Here is a 17,727-nt window from a genome sequence, read left to right on the forward strand (position 1 = left end):
CTGGTATTGCCTGGGACTGTAAGAGAAAGGTGGGTATATGTACTAGCAAAATACCTGGCATCGCCCGGGATTGGATGAAATAGGTGGATATATGTACTAGCAGAATACCCGGCGCTGCTGGGGATTGGATGACATAGGTGGATATATGTACTAGCAGAATAGCTGGGGTTGTCCAGGATTTGATAAGATAGGTGGAATATTTGCTATCAGAATACCTGGCGTCGCCTGGGATTGAATAACATAGGTGGATATATGTACTAGCAAAATACCCGGCGTTGCCTGGGATTGGAAGACGTAGGTCGATATTTGTACTAGCAGAATACCCGGCTTGCCTGAGATTGGATGAAATAGGTGGATATATATACTAGCAGAATACCCAGTGTCACCTGGCGATTGGTTGACATAGGTGGATATATGTACTAGAAGAATACCCAGCTATGCCTTGGATTGGATGAAATAGTTGGATATATGTACTAGCAGAATAGCTGGCATCGCCGGGATTAGATGAAATAGGTGGAATGTTTTCTAGCACAATACTTGGCGTTGCCCGGGATTGGATAAGATAGGTTGGATGTTTCCAAGCAGAATACTTGTGATCAGATAAGATAGGTGGATATATGCAAAATACCCGGCGTTGCCCAGGATTGTATGAGATAGGTGGATATATGTAATAGCAGATACCCGGTGTAGCCTTAGATTGAATGAGATAGGTGAATATATGTAAAAGCAGAATACCTGGCATTGCCCGAGATTGGATGAGATAGGTGGATATACTATATATATATATATATATATATATATATATATATATATATATATATATATATATACTAGCAAAATACCCGGCCTTGCCCAGGATTGGATGAGATAGTTGTATATACCAGCAGCATATACTAGCAGAATACCTTTGCGTCGCCCAAGATTGGATGAAAGAGAGGTATATATATACTGGCAGAACAGCCGTCGTTGCCCAGAATTGTATAAGATAGGTGGAAATATGTACTAGCAGAATACCTGGCGTCGCCCATGATTGGATGACATAGGTGGATATATGTACTAGCAGAATACCTGGTGTCGTCTAGGATCGGATAAGATGGCATAAGGAATGTACTAAGATCAGATGAGATCGGATAAGATATGTACAAGCAGAATACCATTGCCTGGAATTTTATGAGATGAGTGGATATATGTACTAGCAAAATACGAGACATCTCCCGGGATTGTATGAGATAGGTGGATATATGTAATAGCAGATAATCGGCGTCCCCTTGGATTGAATGAGATAGGTGAATATATGTACTAGCAGAATAACTGTCGTTGCCCGAGATTGGATGATATAGGTTGATATATATACTAGCAAAATACATGTCTTTGCCCGGGATTTGGATGAGATAGGTTCATATATGTACTAGGAGAATACTCTGCATCGCCCGGGATTGGATTACATAGGTGGATATATGTACTAGCAGAATATATGGCATGGTCCACGATTGGATGAAATAGGTGGAATCTTTCCTAGCAGAATACCTGGCTTTGCCCTGGATTGGATAAGATATGTGGAATGTTTTCTAGCAGAATACCCGGTGTCGCCTGTGATTGGATAATATGGGTGGATATGTGTAATAGCAGAATACTCGGCATTGTCCAGAATTGCATGAGATAGGTGGATATATATATTAGCAAAATACCTGGAATTGCCCAGGATGGGATGACATAGGTTTATATATGTACGAGCAGAGTACCCGGCAATGCTGGGATTTGATGAGATAGGTACTAAGAGATTACTTGGCATTGCCAGGGATTGAATGACATAGGTGGATATATGTACTAGCAGAATACTTGGCGTGGCCTGCAATTGGATGAAATAGGTGGAATCTTTCCTAGCAGAATACCTGGCGTTGCATGGGATTGGATAAGATAGATGGAATGTTTCCTAGCAGAATACCCGGTATCATCTGTGATCAGATAATATGGGTGGATATGCGTACTAGCAGAATAACCAGTGTGGTCCAGGATTGCATGAGATAGGTGTATGTATATACTAGGAAAATACTTGATGTCACCCGGGATTGAATGACATAGATGGATATAGGTACTAGCAGAATACCCGGCATCGTTTGGGATTGGATGACATATTTGGATATATGTACTAACAGAATACCTGCCATTGCCCAGGATTGGATGAAATAGGTGGAATGTTTCCTAGCACAATACCCGGTATCGCCTGGGATTGAATAACATAGGTGGATATACGTACTAGCAAAATACCCGCCATTGTCCAGGATTGTATGAGATAGGTCGATATATGTACTAACCAAATACCCGGCATTGCCCAGGATTGGATTAGATAGGTCCATATATGTACTAGCACATATACCCAGTGTTGTCCAGAATTGGATGAGATAGATGGATATATGTAGTAGCGGAATACCAGGTGTTGCACGGAATTAGATGAAATAGGTGGATATATGTACAAGCAGAATACCCCGCATTGCCGGAGATCGTATGAGGTAGGCTGATATGTATACTAGTAGAATACCCAGTGTTGCCCAGGATTGGATCAGATAGGTGGATATATATACTAGCAGAATACCCAGCGTTTCCAGCGTGATAGGATGAAATAGGTGGAAATATGGATTATCAAAATACCTGGCATCGCCTGGGATTGGATGAGATAGGTGGATATATGAGTGGCGTGCAATAAGTAATGCCCCTAACCCACTTACAGTTGTCTGATCTAGCTGAAATTTTACATGTGTAATAATTTATATCTCTACAGGTTATGTGGCAAATTACAGCTCTGAACTAATTGTGGTTTCTGTTTTACAGGTGTTTGAACTGAGTCAAGTGTGAAATGGAGCCCGTTGAATGTTGAGCAGTGATCCGGTTTTTGTATTTGAAAGGACACACACTACGGGAGGCTTTTGATGAAATAAAAGAAACTTCTGGTGATAATGCCCCATCATATGACCTTGTAAAACGCTGGCATCGTGAATTCAAACATGGCCGGAAGTCTGTGAAAACAGCTCCCAGACCTGGTCGCTCTCCTTCTGCCATTGATGAGGCATCTGTCTGTCAAGCTGAGGCTGCCATTTTGGAAGATCGGCGTATTGCTATTCGCCAAATAGCCCAAGATGTCAAGATTAGTACAGGGTCTGTGGAAGCCATCATTCATGAGCATTTGCATATGCATAAGGCGTCTGCCAGATGGATTCCCAGGTTGCTCACACCATTCCAGAAGCGAGAATGTGTTGAGTGCTGGAGAATGAATTCGGAGATATGTCAAGAAGATGAGTCAAAGTTTTTCAAAAGACTGATTGCACAGAATAAAACCTGGGTCCATCACTATGATTCAGAGACCAAAGCCTAGTCAATACAGTGGAAGCACTTGGACTCACCACCTCCAAAGAAGGCAAGGGTGCAGCCCTCCGCTGGCAAAGTCATGCTCACAGTCTTCTGGGATCAGGACAGAGTAGTAATGACAGATTTCCTGGCAAAGGGTACCACAATTACAGGAGCCTATTATGCTTCACTTTTGAGGAAATTAAGGGAAGCTATCAAAATCAAGAGGTGGGGCAAGATCAGCAAAGATACTCTCCTCCTGCAGGACAACCCTCCGGTCCACAACTCACATGTCGCCAGATCAGAAGCATGGGCATGTGGTTATGAAATCCTTCCCCATCCTCCCTACTCTCCTGACCTTGCACCCTCTGACTTTCACCTCTTCCCAGCCATGAAGTTGTTTTTGAAAGGAAAGCGTTTCCCAGACGATGCAGCCTTGATTTCTGAAGTCACATCGTGGTTGGAGGACCAACCTGGGGTGTTCTAAAAAATGGTCTCCAGAGCTGCATCAAATGATGGGAGAAATGCATAACTCTGGGTGATTCCTATGTAGAGAAAGACTAATAACTGTGCCAAGTTTCGTTGCTCTACTCCTATGCGAAGTGGGTCAGGGGCATTACTTATAGCATGCCCCTCGTATGTACTAGTAGAATACCTGGCGTTGCCCAGGATTGGTTGAGATAGGTGGAAATATGTACAAGCAGAATACTAGGCGTCGCCCACATTTGGATTAGATAGGTGGAAGTATATATTAACAGAATACCTGGCATCGCCCGTGATTGAATTACATAGGCGGAAATATATACAAACAGAATACCCGAAGTCACCCGGGATTGAATGGGATAGGTGGAATTATATACTAGCAGAATGCCTGGTGCTGCCCAGGATTGAATGAAACAGGTGTTAATATATACTAGCAGAATACCCAGAATCGCCCTTCCATGGATTAAATAGGTGGAAATATATAATAGAAGAGTACGCGGCATGGCCTGGGATTGAATAACCTTGCTGGAAATATATACTAGCTTTGTTCCCGCCATCGCCTGGTATTGAAAACGTTACTGGAAATTTATGCTACAGAATGTATCAAAGTTATTATTTTAATAGAGTGAGTCGATAATATGGGTCAAATCATTTAAAATGATTGTCGAAATTAGTAACATATCCAAGAATTTTGAAAAATGATGAAATGTGAGTTATTTTATTGGTGTGTTTGTAATGAAATAACTAGACTAGACAATGTATAAAAATTATTTTTTTAGTAGGAGGGGGCGATAATGTGGGTTGAATCGTGAAAAATAATTGTTGAAATTAGTAACATATCCAAGAATTATGAAAAATGATGAAATGTGTGTTATTTGTATTGGTGGGTTTTTAATGAAAAACAACAGCCCAGACAATATTTCAAATTATTATTTTAGTAATGGGGATGGGGGCGATCATGTGCGTTAAATCATGAAAAATGATTGTCTAAATTTGTAACATCCGAGAATTATGAAAAATTATTAAATGTGAGTTATTTGATTAGTGTGTTTGTAATGAAATAAACAACCAAGACAATATATGAAAAGTTATTATTTAATAAGAGGGGTCAATAATGTGGGTTAAATTATGAAAAATGATTTTCGAAATTAATAACATATCCAAGAATTATGAAATTCAATGAGATATGTCAAAATATATACTAAAAGATTACCCGGAGTCACTCGGTGTTGAATAAAATACATACAAATGGTTGAGATAGGTGGAAATATGTACAAGCAGAATACTAGGCGTCGCCCACATTTGGATTAGATAGGTGGAAGTATATATTAACAGAATACCTGGCATCGCCCGTGATTGAATTACATAGGCGGAAATATATACAAACAGAATACCCGAAGTCACCCGGGATTGAATGGGATAGGTGGAATTATATACTAGCAGAATGCCTGGTGCTGCCCAGGATTGAATGAAACAGGTGTTAATATATACTAGCAGAATACCCAGAATCACCCTTCCATGGATTAAATAGGTGGAAACAGAATACATGGGCGCCTGGGATCCAATGAGATGGATGCAAATATATACTAGCGTTGCCTTGGATTGAATGAGATTGATTGAAATATATACTAACAGAATACCTTGCATCGCCCAGGATGTAATGAGATTGATTGAGATATATACTAGTGGAATACCCGGCGTTGCCTGGGATTGAATGAAGTAGGTGAGAATATATACTAGAAAAATTCCCAGCATCGCTTGGGATTGAATGAGATAGGTGGAAATATATATTAGCAGAATACCCTGCATTGCCCCGGATTGAATAATATAGGTGGAAATATATAGAAGCCGAATAACAGGCATCGTCTGGGATTCGATAATGCAGGTGCAAATAAGTACTAGCAGAATACCTGGCATTGTCTGGGAATGAATGAGATCGGTACAAATACAGAATAGACAAATACTTGATGTTGCCCTGGATTGTATTAAATAGCTGCACATATACACTAGCAGAATACTCAGCGTTGCTCAAGATTGAATGAGATAGGTGAGAAAATTTACTAGCAATATCCTCAGCATCGCCTGGAATTGAAGGAAGTTGATGAAAATATATATTAGCAAAATTCCTGGCATTGCTCCGGATTGAATGAGATAGGGGTAAATTTATACTAGCAGAATAATCAGCGTCGCTCTGCATTAAATGAGGGTGGTAGAATATAAAGTTTGTACCATAAATGGCTTAAACAATTTTCTATCTCAAAATTTGTGAAGTCAATTCCGGATATGGCTGAAATAGCTTACGATCTCAAAATTAGATTAACACATATATATCGTTTCTTTAGGGGTAATCTATAATTTTTTGAATTTGTTATGTTATTATCTGGGAATGATGTAATCGTTGTAGTGGTGGGTAGAAAGACGCATGATTATGTTAATTTTAAACGTGCTCTTGCGTTTTCTTTCGGGGGTTGGGTTGGAGAGAGTAATGTCCGTTTTGAGGTAAAAAATATATGTGAAATTGTTCCATATATGTATAATTTAAATACATATATGGAACAATTTCACATACATTTTTTACCTTAGTGTAGGTAAAATTATTTTAAGTATGTGTTTTATATTACCCGTCCTTGCAAAGGTAAAATTATGGCTGTTTTGAAGTTTCTTTCGGCTGGAAGGATATCCTAGAAACATTACTGGAGTTTGAGTGAGTCGTTAGCTCATGTCACCAACTGTTTACGAAACTGACTCGATTGCAAGCGGCGCATCCTTTTATACAGAATTTTCTGATTATTTTAGATTGTTCTTATTAGGTTGAAAAATTCGGTTTCGGGTTCTCTTGAAAGTCTTTCTAGATTGTTCTTAAAATCAATTAAAAGAGCATTTATATATTTTTTGTTTTTATTAATTATTTATTTTATTATGTATTTTATTAATTATAAAGTAAATATTTTATTCATTTTTATGAAGAAAAATGAAATGTCATAATTTTTATAAGGAATATGCTCTCTCCTGACGAGATAGATTTTTGAAAAATTGCCAGTAGAGGTTGGTGGGTTTGCGTAAACTAAGGGTAAATGAATAGTTGATAAAGTTTGTTCAAGCAGGGTACAGAAATGCTCAAAGTCGTATAAAAATTAATAGAACAATTAGTGACATCTTTAATGTTAAAGTAGGGGCACATCAGGACTTTTCACTGAGTTCGTTATTTTCCATCTATGTCTTAGAAGCATTGTCCAAGACGTTCTACAGAGGCTGCCCAGAAAAAGATGCTGTATGTTGATGATTTAGTATTTGCCTGTGAAACAATGGATAACCAACTTGTTTAGTTAAAGACGTGCAGGAATGCCATGAAAAGTTAAGATGTGAGAGTAGATGTTACCAAGACTAAAGTGATGGTCAGTGGTTGTAGTGTTGGAAAGCTCCAACCAGTTCCTGGAGAGTCCAGTGTAATTCAATTTGTTTTTCTTTTTTTTTGCAGGATCTTAAAGCATTGGATACACAAGACTTGCAGTGGAATTACTAGCAGGTTGAGAGAGGATAACCGATTTGTGTGCAAGACGTGTAAAACAATAGCAGTGGATGAGGACTCAGAAGTTAAGAAAGTACATCCGAACGGCAAAGTTATAAAGGTTGTTGAGAAGTTTTGTTATCATTGTGATATGATTAGAGCACAAGGTGGCGCCGGTGGTAGTGTGATTGCAAGAATTAGGTGTGGATGGAGTAAGTTTTGAGAACATTTGCATTTACTAACTAGCAGTGTGTTACTATTATTAACCCAGGGAAGGGTCTATCAGACATGTGTATGCGGTCTAATGATGTATGAAAGTGAAACCTGACGAGTGAGGTTGAGGACATGCGCTGCATGGAGAGAAATGATATGAGAATGATATGATGGATGTGTAAAAACGGACTTAGTTCTAATGACCTCAGAGGAAGATAAAATCAGGACAATATAGGGATATGTATGCAGAAGGGTAAACTTCAATGTTATGACCACGTTGAAAGAACGGATGAGAGGTCTTAGGTCAATAGATGTAGAACAGTTAAGGTAGCATGTACAGTTTACAGAAGGAAGGCCAAGAAAAACATGGAAAAAAGTGATAAAAATGGAATTGAGAGAAAGAGGGTTGATAAAGACCTGGCTAGAGATTTAATAGCGGACTGCATTTGTAGTTCGTTGCTAGTCAAGGTTCAAATCTCGACAATCATTCCATCAGAAACTGGGTCATTTTGGTGACTTTTTATCTGGCGAGCTGGGGCATTCGTTTTGGTTAGTCCTAGAAGGTCCACACTCCCAGACCCTGCCTCTCGTCTTTTGGGTGAAGTAGGTTTATTGCTTACTACCTGGAGCACCCTGACCAGAAAATGCCAAGAGGGGCTGCTCAAGTAATTTTTAATTGGTTAGAGTGCTCCTTCTTTAGGAGCACTCGCTTTACTTTCAATATATTCCGATCTTGTGTTACATCTTCCTGCGATGGAAAAGAAGGTTAGTTTAGAAACCAATTATTTAAAGCCATCTAACGCACGCCAGCGTGTAAGACGGGCGTTAAACCAAATATGATGATGATGATGATGATGATGATGATGATGATGATGATGACAAACAGATGGTAATTTCTCGCAGGACTCCTTAACGCTAGCTTTACCAAAAGCTCACTGACTTCTACCGCACCTTTATTGGATTCATATGTATAGAAAACGGAGTACTCGCTTTCCTTTGAATTGAAAGCAAACACCGTTTCGTTAAGAATAACATAGACCTTGTTCACCATTTTTGCTATTTGATTCCTATTTTAGTTCACGATCTCTATCACATTGAATTCGTGAAAAAAAAAGAAACATTTCTTTCTCTCTGTGTACAGCATAATTATATATATATATATATATATATATATATATATATATATATATATATATATAATTTTATCCACTGACACGTGTTTCGTCGTCTACGATTCATCAGAGTGAGTGAATGTATGTATGTGTATGTATGTGTATGTTTACGGATGTATATGTATATATGTATGTATATATGTATATATTTGTGCATATATATTTATGAACTATTAAAATAGGCTGTCTCGTATATGATAGTAGTAGCAATGTATATTACAAGAATGTATGGGTGTCTGAGTGTATATGTATGTATGTTATATATGTATATATGCACCCGTGTGGACTGTAGTGGCATGCTGTTTCATATATAAAGGGGTTACCACACTACTGAAGTAAAAAGGCACCTTATTATTATTGAAAAAGGTTTTTTGCATTTGTGCATGTATTGCTGTGTTTTCCTGTGTTGTGAGTGAGCCAGTTTCTGTGTGCCCCTGCGCGTGTTTATGTATGTGGGTGTATGCGTGGGTCTGTGTTGGTATCTATATGTGCATGTGTCTCGTATACGTCTGTGGAGATTTGGAGACACGAGTGGATGGGGATGTTGTCTGCGCCTGCGGATGGTCTGAATGTGTGTATGTATTGTGTGTATGCTGGTGCGCGTGTATGTATGTGTATATGTATATGTGTATGTATATGTGTATATACGTGTATATAAGTATGTGTGCTTATATATAGAGATGTGTGTACGTGTGTATGTATGTATATATATATATGTATATATGTGTGTATATGTGTGTATATGTATGTGTGTGTATGTGTATATGTATGTGTATGTATATGTGTATCTCTCTCTCTCTCTATATATATATATATATATATATATATATATATATAAATATATATGGGTTGATTTGTGGGGACGTGTATCCAGTTAGGGTCCACGGGTTTTGGAGTCCCCAATCGTACAGTCTTATTATTGTTATTATTATTGATATTGGTAGTGTCATTAGTATTATCAATATTACAAGAATTATTATCATTAGGATTATTAGTGTGATTAATATTAGTTTTGATATAATAACAGTCATGATGTATAGTACTCAAGTGTGTACACGGATGTCTGGGTTTGAGATTCCGCATATGGATATTACTACGTATGTAGGTATAGATGTAAACATGTTATAACTGTATGTGACCATTATATGTCGCTGTATGTGTGTATGTGTGTGTGTATAGATGCACGGGTGTAGCAAGGTGTAGGCGTTTATACGTATATTAATATATATGTGTACATGTGGAGTTTTGATAACTTTCGAGGTTTTATGTTTATTTTTACTTTGTTTGTTTATCTGTTTTTGTTTTGTTTATTTTGGTTTTTTATTTTATTTGTTCTATTTACCTTATTTTAATTTTATTCTTGCGTAGTTATAGTTATTGCCTAGTTTCAGTGCGTGTGTGTTGAGTAAAATAAAACGAACAGCATATATTCGCTTCTGAATATCTGTATTAACGTGTGTGTGTGTATGTGTGTATGTGTGTATGTGTGAGTATGTGTCTGTATGTGTGTGTGTGTGTGTGTGCATGTAGGTGTGTGGATGGGTGTAGATTGAAAGACACCGGTCAGTACTCAGTGACCATAGGAAATGTTTTTAATTTACGGACTGCAAGACAAAAATACTAAATTCTCAAGTACCTTATGCCATAAAAACCAAAGGATGCGATAGATAAAAAGAAAGGGAAATGAAAAAGAAGATGTTTATTATCTTCAAAGACCTCACTTGTCCTCTCCCCGCTCATGAATCCCACCCAGGTTACATTCTAACTTGATAAAAGAAATAGGAAAATGTTTTTGTTTGAAATATCAGTTTTCGACGGTAATTCTTGGCCTGAAGACGTAGTCCCCCAACGCGGGTGATTACAGAAACATGTATGCACATATGTAGCCATTAATGTTTGTATAAATAAATTTAATATATATATATATATATATATATATATATATATATATATATATATATAGAGAGAGAGAGAGAGAGAGAGAGAGATTTTATTGAATAAACCAGACAATTTATGTCTATTCTTGCTAGTTTGGATCCTTTTCAACCTTCTAAATTATTTTCTTGCTTCAGACAAGAACTTGCTAATGTAGTGTTCATAATTACTATAGGCAAAGGCGAAGGCACTTTGACCGGCCCGCGAGCCTAATTACTAATGCCTCTGTGTTTGACGAGGCTTTCCAATTTAACAAAAGGCTTGCTGTTATCTTCCTCTGATCCACCCAAACGAATTTGAATACCATGACCATAAAAACACGATCAAAACCAAATCACCTCCATTTCTGCATAGAATATAAAAAATAAACTTAAAACACAAACCGAGAGCCAATTTGACCGACAGATCTCCGACAGATATTTAGACGAAACAATTTCAAAGGGTCATTTTCTCAGTCAGCTTTCTATTTCATGCCTCATGAATGTGCGCATCATACCGCCTGTGTATGTATGCAAGTGTACATGCTTGCAATAATTTGTACTCGTATCCATGTGTATATGTGTTTCGATTTTGTTTATGTGTGTGTGATTCGTTTGCGGTACAATTTTCAATAACTCTTTCAAACATACACATCATAATTTAATCCATTTTGCAGGGATTCTATGCAGGGAGTTGGGCAGCGAGATATCTCTTCACATTAAACTTGAACTTCTGCATGTCAGTATAGTCAGGAAAGCAGAGGCCTGGGAGGGAAATCCAAAGTTTAGCAGTTCGAGGGAAGAAGCTGTTTGAATAGAAGGCTTTATGGAACCTAGGGATCTCTACAGTGTAGGGTGGGATTTTGTTGCTTGAGGGAGTACTAGTGCTTTGAGATCATCTGAGTACTTACCATTAAATTACTTGTAAAATAGGCACAGGGATGCCATTGTATCAATTATTAAAGTTTAACATTCTCTGAATTTCTGAATTAAAATAAAAACACCTTAGAGAAGCGGGTACTGAACGAATTCCATTGTAAGTTTGTTTTACTTAATAATTTTAATATGAATACTTATCGGTCCCCTAGTTATGAAAATACCAGTTACTCACCATTCAATAGGCAACTTAGACCCTGCATAATAATAAACACTCCCTGTATTGTAGCCTCCTTGTGCGCTGTTCTGGGAATCAAACAGTCTGAAAGGAAGAAAGAAAGACAAATAATTAATAAACGAATGCTTGTAAGTGTATTATTAGACTGGGTGAATGTCCAGGAGAGACGAAGAAAATGATAGGTTATTCTGGTCATCGTAATGATAAAGGTATGGATTTCATAAATGGAATAACGTTTCGAAGTTCATAAAACAATCGTTAAATAACATTTGTTTAAACTGTTTTGTTTTTGTAGGCACCGCCAAAAATGGCCGCAAAATCAAGTTGTTGTTGTTTTTTAAAACGAAATTACATTTATTAAAATCCATTATTTCTGAGTAACTTTTTTTTTCCCAGAAAGATAAAACCCTGAATTTTATCATATAGAAAACAGAATAATGTAAAACTTTTTCTACTATTTTTAATTCAATTTTAAATGTTAAATTTTCCCAAAAAGTTAACAATTGACATTTTTTGTCTTGCACAAAAAACGTACTTAAATATTAAAAAAAAAGGGTTTTTGAAATAATTTATTTATTTATTTATTGTCTAACTAAGATTTAGGATGATTTTCTAAGAGAATATGCAAAAATATTATAATATAAGTACCTGAATTTCAAATAATTCCACTTATTCATATAGGTAACCAAATATTTCGCGTCGACGTAGAGTTCAGATCGACTCTGTTTACGTTTTCTTTTGATAAGAAGAAAACTATGGAAGACCAAACAGGCCAAAAAAACTTATTTTTCAGTGACGAAAATTTCAATGTATTATTAAGCTGAGGCTGGCCAGTACCAGATGGGTGACCATTTGTATGAGTTTGGTTTTTAATGTGTATGTGTGTGGGGGCCAGGCTCCCCAAAATGGGGGTGGGGGCAATTTAAAGCAGAATAAAAAAAATTATTTCAGCGCGTTTGGTCCACCGTAGTCGAAAGGCGGCAAACGTTTTCAAACGGGATCGAAAAAAATGATGCTATTTTTAACACAAAGGGCACAATATTTATCGAATTTTTTTTTGTATCGATTATTCAAAGCATGCTCTGTTTAATAATGGTCATGCATTATTCGGCTCGCTAAAAAAAAATTGTTAATTTATTTATCAAAAATTTTAAAATGGCTTTTTTTCGTATAAATATTAAAAGTTTTTTTTGTTTGTTTTGCTTAACTTAAATTAATTATTTTACTTAACATATTCACCGAATTTCACACTTCAAAACTCAAAAGCGGGATAATTAAATACAATCGAAGTTCTGATATTCAGACGTCAAAATAAGGTATGCAAACAATTTTTTTTTTTTTAAATCTATAATTCTGTCCCTTACAACAACACAATATGTTTTGTTCAGTTTCAGATGATTATTTTAAGCATATTTGTTCCCACTTCAAAACAAGGGGGGGTTTGTAAGCAAAAAAATATATATATATAAATATCGTTTATGAAAAATAAGTACACTGTTATAAAGTTCATTCTTCTCCTAATAATCGCTGAAAATTTCGTATTGATCGGATAATTACCTGATTTTTGGTAGATTTTTAAAAAGACGGTCCGTCAAAAAGTACTGACCTGCCCCCCCCCCAGTTTTGGCGGTGCCTATGTTTTTGAAATACGTTCATGTGCTTAAAGAACTTTTTAAAGAACGTTTTTAATTTGCATAATGTTATTAGAGCGCCACCTGTATATGCAAATGCATGCAACTCATAAGATTAGAAATCATTAGTATTTTGATATCTATCTATCTATCTATCTATCTATCTGTGTTACGAAATAGGTGCTGTCAAGAATTGAACATTTTAACACATTGAAAGAAATAAACGGTAAGATGGACAACATCTTGAAATTTGGAATATAGACTTTTGTCATTTATTATATATATATATATATATATATATATATATATATATATATTGTAAATTTTAATTTCAGTTACCACAAAAAAATTAACCTATAATCATATTTTTTTATTAATAAATAAACAAATTTTTAAATTTACTTTTTCCAAAGCGTCTTACATGTGTTTCATTGTGCAAATAGCCGAATGCTGCCGTCACACAAATCATCCGAGATAAAAAAAATATTATAGACAGTCACATAAAAGTTGATATATATATATATATATATATATATATATATATATATATATATATATGGCAGTTCTTAACAGAAGCTTGCCATCTCTTCAGATTGATGTTGGGCATCCATGTTCATATAGATGATTCTTCAGCCCAGCTTAACCTTTGCATAATCGTCCACAGATGTGGCAGGGGAACTTACCAGTATTTGATGATGCTTGATCAAACTGTTAGCAGATTGACAGACTAATCCACAGAAATTACAACAATACTTAGATTTGGTGGCAACACGTCCTCATAAAAATCGTTGGTCTTGTTTAACATTGCGTGATTTCACATGGTTCACCAAACGAGCTTTTAACAAAAGTAATCTGTGCATTTCAGTTCTTGTTGAAAGTTAGCAGGAACTGCAGATTCATCCTGCGTTATAAGAGCATGTTTCAATACTGCATGCTTAACACGCTTTTCCTCAAACTTTCTGTTTCCTTCAATGCTTAATTTTCTCACTGGTTTCGACACCCTCTTCCTTGAGTAGAGCACTATCGTAAAAGGATTTCACCTATTTAATTAGTGTTAATGCGAAGCTCTCTGGTTGTTGTCTGTAAATAAACAAGCAGGTCGAGCACTGTAAAAGTGGTGGTCGAGTGTCTATATAAATGGACATTTGATGAGATCGTTTACGAGCACCGATCCCATGGGCCGGAGGTTAAAACTGACGACTATTAACGAGATGGTAATAAGTTCAATCTCTGGCTAAGGAGAAGTGTTATTCTAGCCGCATTGATGAGTTATAATACAGCGAAACAATACTGTATGTTGATGACTATATGTATATATATATATATATATATGTTGATGACTATATATATATATATATATATATATATATATATATGTTGATGACTTATATATATATATATATATATATATATATATACACATTGTGACGTGACCCAGGTCTAGTCTAGGGGTTAGGAATTTCGCAAGAATTCTATACCCAAGTACACGTCGTAAGAAAAGTAAAAGTGTGGAATTTTGCCGGTCGTAATAATATCACGACTGCATGGCATCTCCCAAGTTTCGAATCAGTGGAATCGTCATGGACTACCCGATAACATTCGCGTTTAATAATAAAGATGGCAGGGAATGAAAAAGGTCGGACACCAAATGAGTAACGTTAAAATATATAAATTTATTATTCAAACAAAAAACAAATGAAGGAAATAAAAATAATAAAACAATCATAATGACAGTCCAGTCACAGACAACATCAGATCAGGATGGGGGGGGGGTCATTGGTGGAGATATATTATTTTTCTCTCTTTCTTTTCTCTCCTTTTCTTTCTTTTCTTTTTTGATAAAACACAGAGTCACAGTTAAAACAAAATATTAGAATGTTCAAAATGAAAGTCGGGTCACAGACTTTGGCAAAACATAAAGACACAGACCAAACAAAATATTAGGATAATCAAAATGAGAGTCGGGTCGCAGAAAATATCAGGTTAGGAGGGGTTATGATTTCTCTTTTCTTTTGATAATGCATAAAGTCACAGTTGAAACAAACATTAGAACAGTCAAAATGAAAGTTGGGTAACAATGTTCTTTCTCTCCTTATCCTTCTTTTCTTTTCCAATTCTTTCACCTTTATGCTTGGTGAGGGAAGAATTTATTTCACGGAAAGAACTCGACTGACACTGAGTGGGCCGAGGGGGTGGTGAAATATGAGAGAATGGATATCGGACGATACTTAGCTTTTTGGTGTGAATTTCTCTCATGACGCACGCATTTCGATGACGTGATAATGTCCTTAGTTTTTCTGTATCACTTCTTTTTCTTTCTTTGTCATCTTCGATATGCAGTTTGTCCCGACAAAGTTCTCGGGTAGAATGGCTCTCGTTGAATTATATTGACCAAGGTAATTCCGTGTTGGAGTAAATGTCCCTTTTTGGTCTCATGGACATCCGCCAAGTTGAGTTGAGTTGATCATTTGCCGGTCACCATGCATCGTCCACGCTGGTGCATATTTCTGCTTTGTGGGGAGCAGAAAATATTGTCGTCGTTTCCCAACAGCTGTCAACTCGAAAACTAAACTTTTTCGCGCGCTTTCCTCTGGCGCTTAAGTCACGACCGCCTGATGTCGGCTGTCAAGGTTACCTATGTTTGCGTGGGTGTTTGACTGCTGCTTATAGTTGATCAGTGAGGGAGGGGTTGTGTCGTTCGATTGTTCGCTGTTCAACTTGGGAAGGGGAGGTCTGCTGCTTGACTTGGAGGGGGGAAAGGGGAGGTCTGTCTGGCTTGACTTTGAAGGGGGGATAGGGGGTCTGTCTGGCTCATATCTATATATCCATTATGATATAAGGAGGGGGTATATATGTTTCTCCTAACAAATATATATATATATATATATATATATAAATCTCGATACTGAAAATTTATTCAAATTAAAAAAAAAAATAATAACTTTATAAACTTATAAGGAAGGTATACAAAATTTTAATTATTTGAAAAGGTGTACAAATAAAACAAGAAAAACCTTATTCAATGGAGCTTTGAAGAGTGCAATTCTTCTAATAAGAGGAAAAAAGTTTGCAAAGTAGCAAGTAAATTTTGCAGTTTAATGCACCACAGGAAACAAAAAATATGAAATTTATCATATTTACATAAAAAAGTAATTTAACAGTTTTTAGTCTGTAGAGATTCAAAGAGATTGGGAAAACGAGAAATGGGGGAAAAAAGGAGAAAAAGTGGGAAAGAGGTAAAATCCAGAACAGAAAAAAGGGGTTTGTCAAAAATCTTATGTTAATCTATTTGGTAGCATACATACATACATACATACATACATACATACATACATATATTCATATATATATATATATATATATATATATATATATATATATATATATATATATATATATGTATGTATGTATTAATATATGTATGTATGTATGAATATATATATGTATGTATGTATGAATATATATTTTCACTTTTTTTTTTCATTTTTCTTAAACTTTTTCTTCTAGGGGATGGGACATCCAACCAGATGTCTGACATTTACCCCTATTTTAGTGAGTCCAACCAAGAGATCTTTTCAGGATTCTAACCGTCCCTTTCAGTGCAATCGTTTGTATTTCACTTGCACTTGGTTCACCGGGTATGCTTGCTATGTACTTTTTAAAGTTTTTTTTCATAAGCCCAGTTGCTACTATGATGACTGGTATAATTGAAATGTCTTTTAATTTCCAATTTCGTTTCATATCATACATAAGTCCTTGATACTTTGTTATCTTTTCCCTCTCAACTCTGTTAAGCCCTGTATCATTGGGTACACTGACCTCTATTACGGTCGCTTTTTTTGTTTGCTCTGTCCCAAATCACTATATCTGGTTTAACAGCTGCGTTTTCAAGATATGTAGCAGTAGGGATTATGTAGTCATAGTGAATAGTGTAGTTGTCATTCCCACCTGTTCGTTCGGGTATATGTTCCCAGGAGTTTTTACTACACTGAATGTTGAGTTTCTTACATATCTTCCAGTGAAGATATTTGCAAACTCCATTATGGCGATCTGTATAATAACCGTCTCCAAGTAGGACTTTGCAACCAGAAATCAGGTGGCCCACACTCTCAACCTCAGTGCTACAGATGTATGTACGTATGAATATATATATGTATGTATGTATGTATGAATATATATATGTATGTATATATGTACGAATATATATATGTATGTATGTATGAATATATATATGTATGTATGTATGAATATATATATGTATGTATGAATATATATATGTATGTATGAATATATATATGTATGTATGAATAAATATATGTATGTATGTATGAATATATGTATGTATGTGTGA

General features: G+C 36.0%; 1 protein-coding gene across 1 annotated transcript in view; it reads right to left on the bottom strand.

Moving 5' to 3' along the window:
* LOC145296720 (protein DD3-3-like) overlaps positions 1 to 17,727 on the bottom strand; it is a 230,433-nt gene that overhangs the window by 117,496 nt on the left and 95,210 nt on the right. The window contains exon 3 of the mRNA XM_080142714.1: positions 11,743 to 11,829. Within this exon, the coding sequence (XP_079998840.1) occupies positions 11,743 to 11,829 (87 nt within the window). The remainder of the gene's footprint in view (positions 1 to 11,742; positions 11,830 to 17,727) is intronic.

This window comes from Euprymna scolopes, chromosome 2 (genome assembly GCF_053919585.1).
Source record: "Euprymna scolopes isolate OS-2025 chromosome 2, ASM5391958v1, whole genome shotgun sequence".
Taxonomy (NCBI): Eukaryota; Metazoa; Mollusca; class Cephalopoda; order Sepiida; family Sepiolidae; genus Euprymna; species Euprymna scolopes.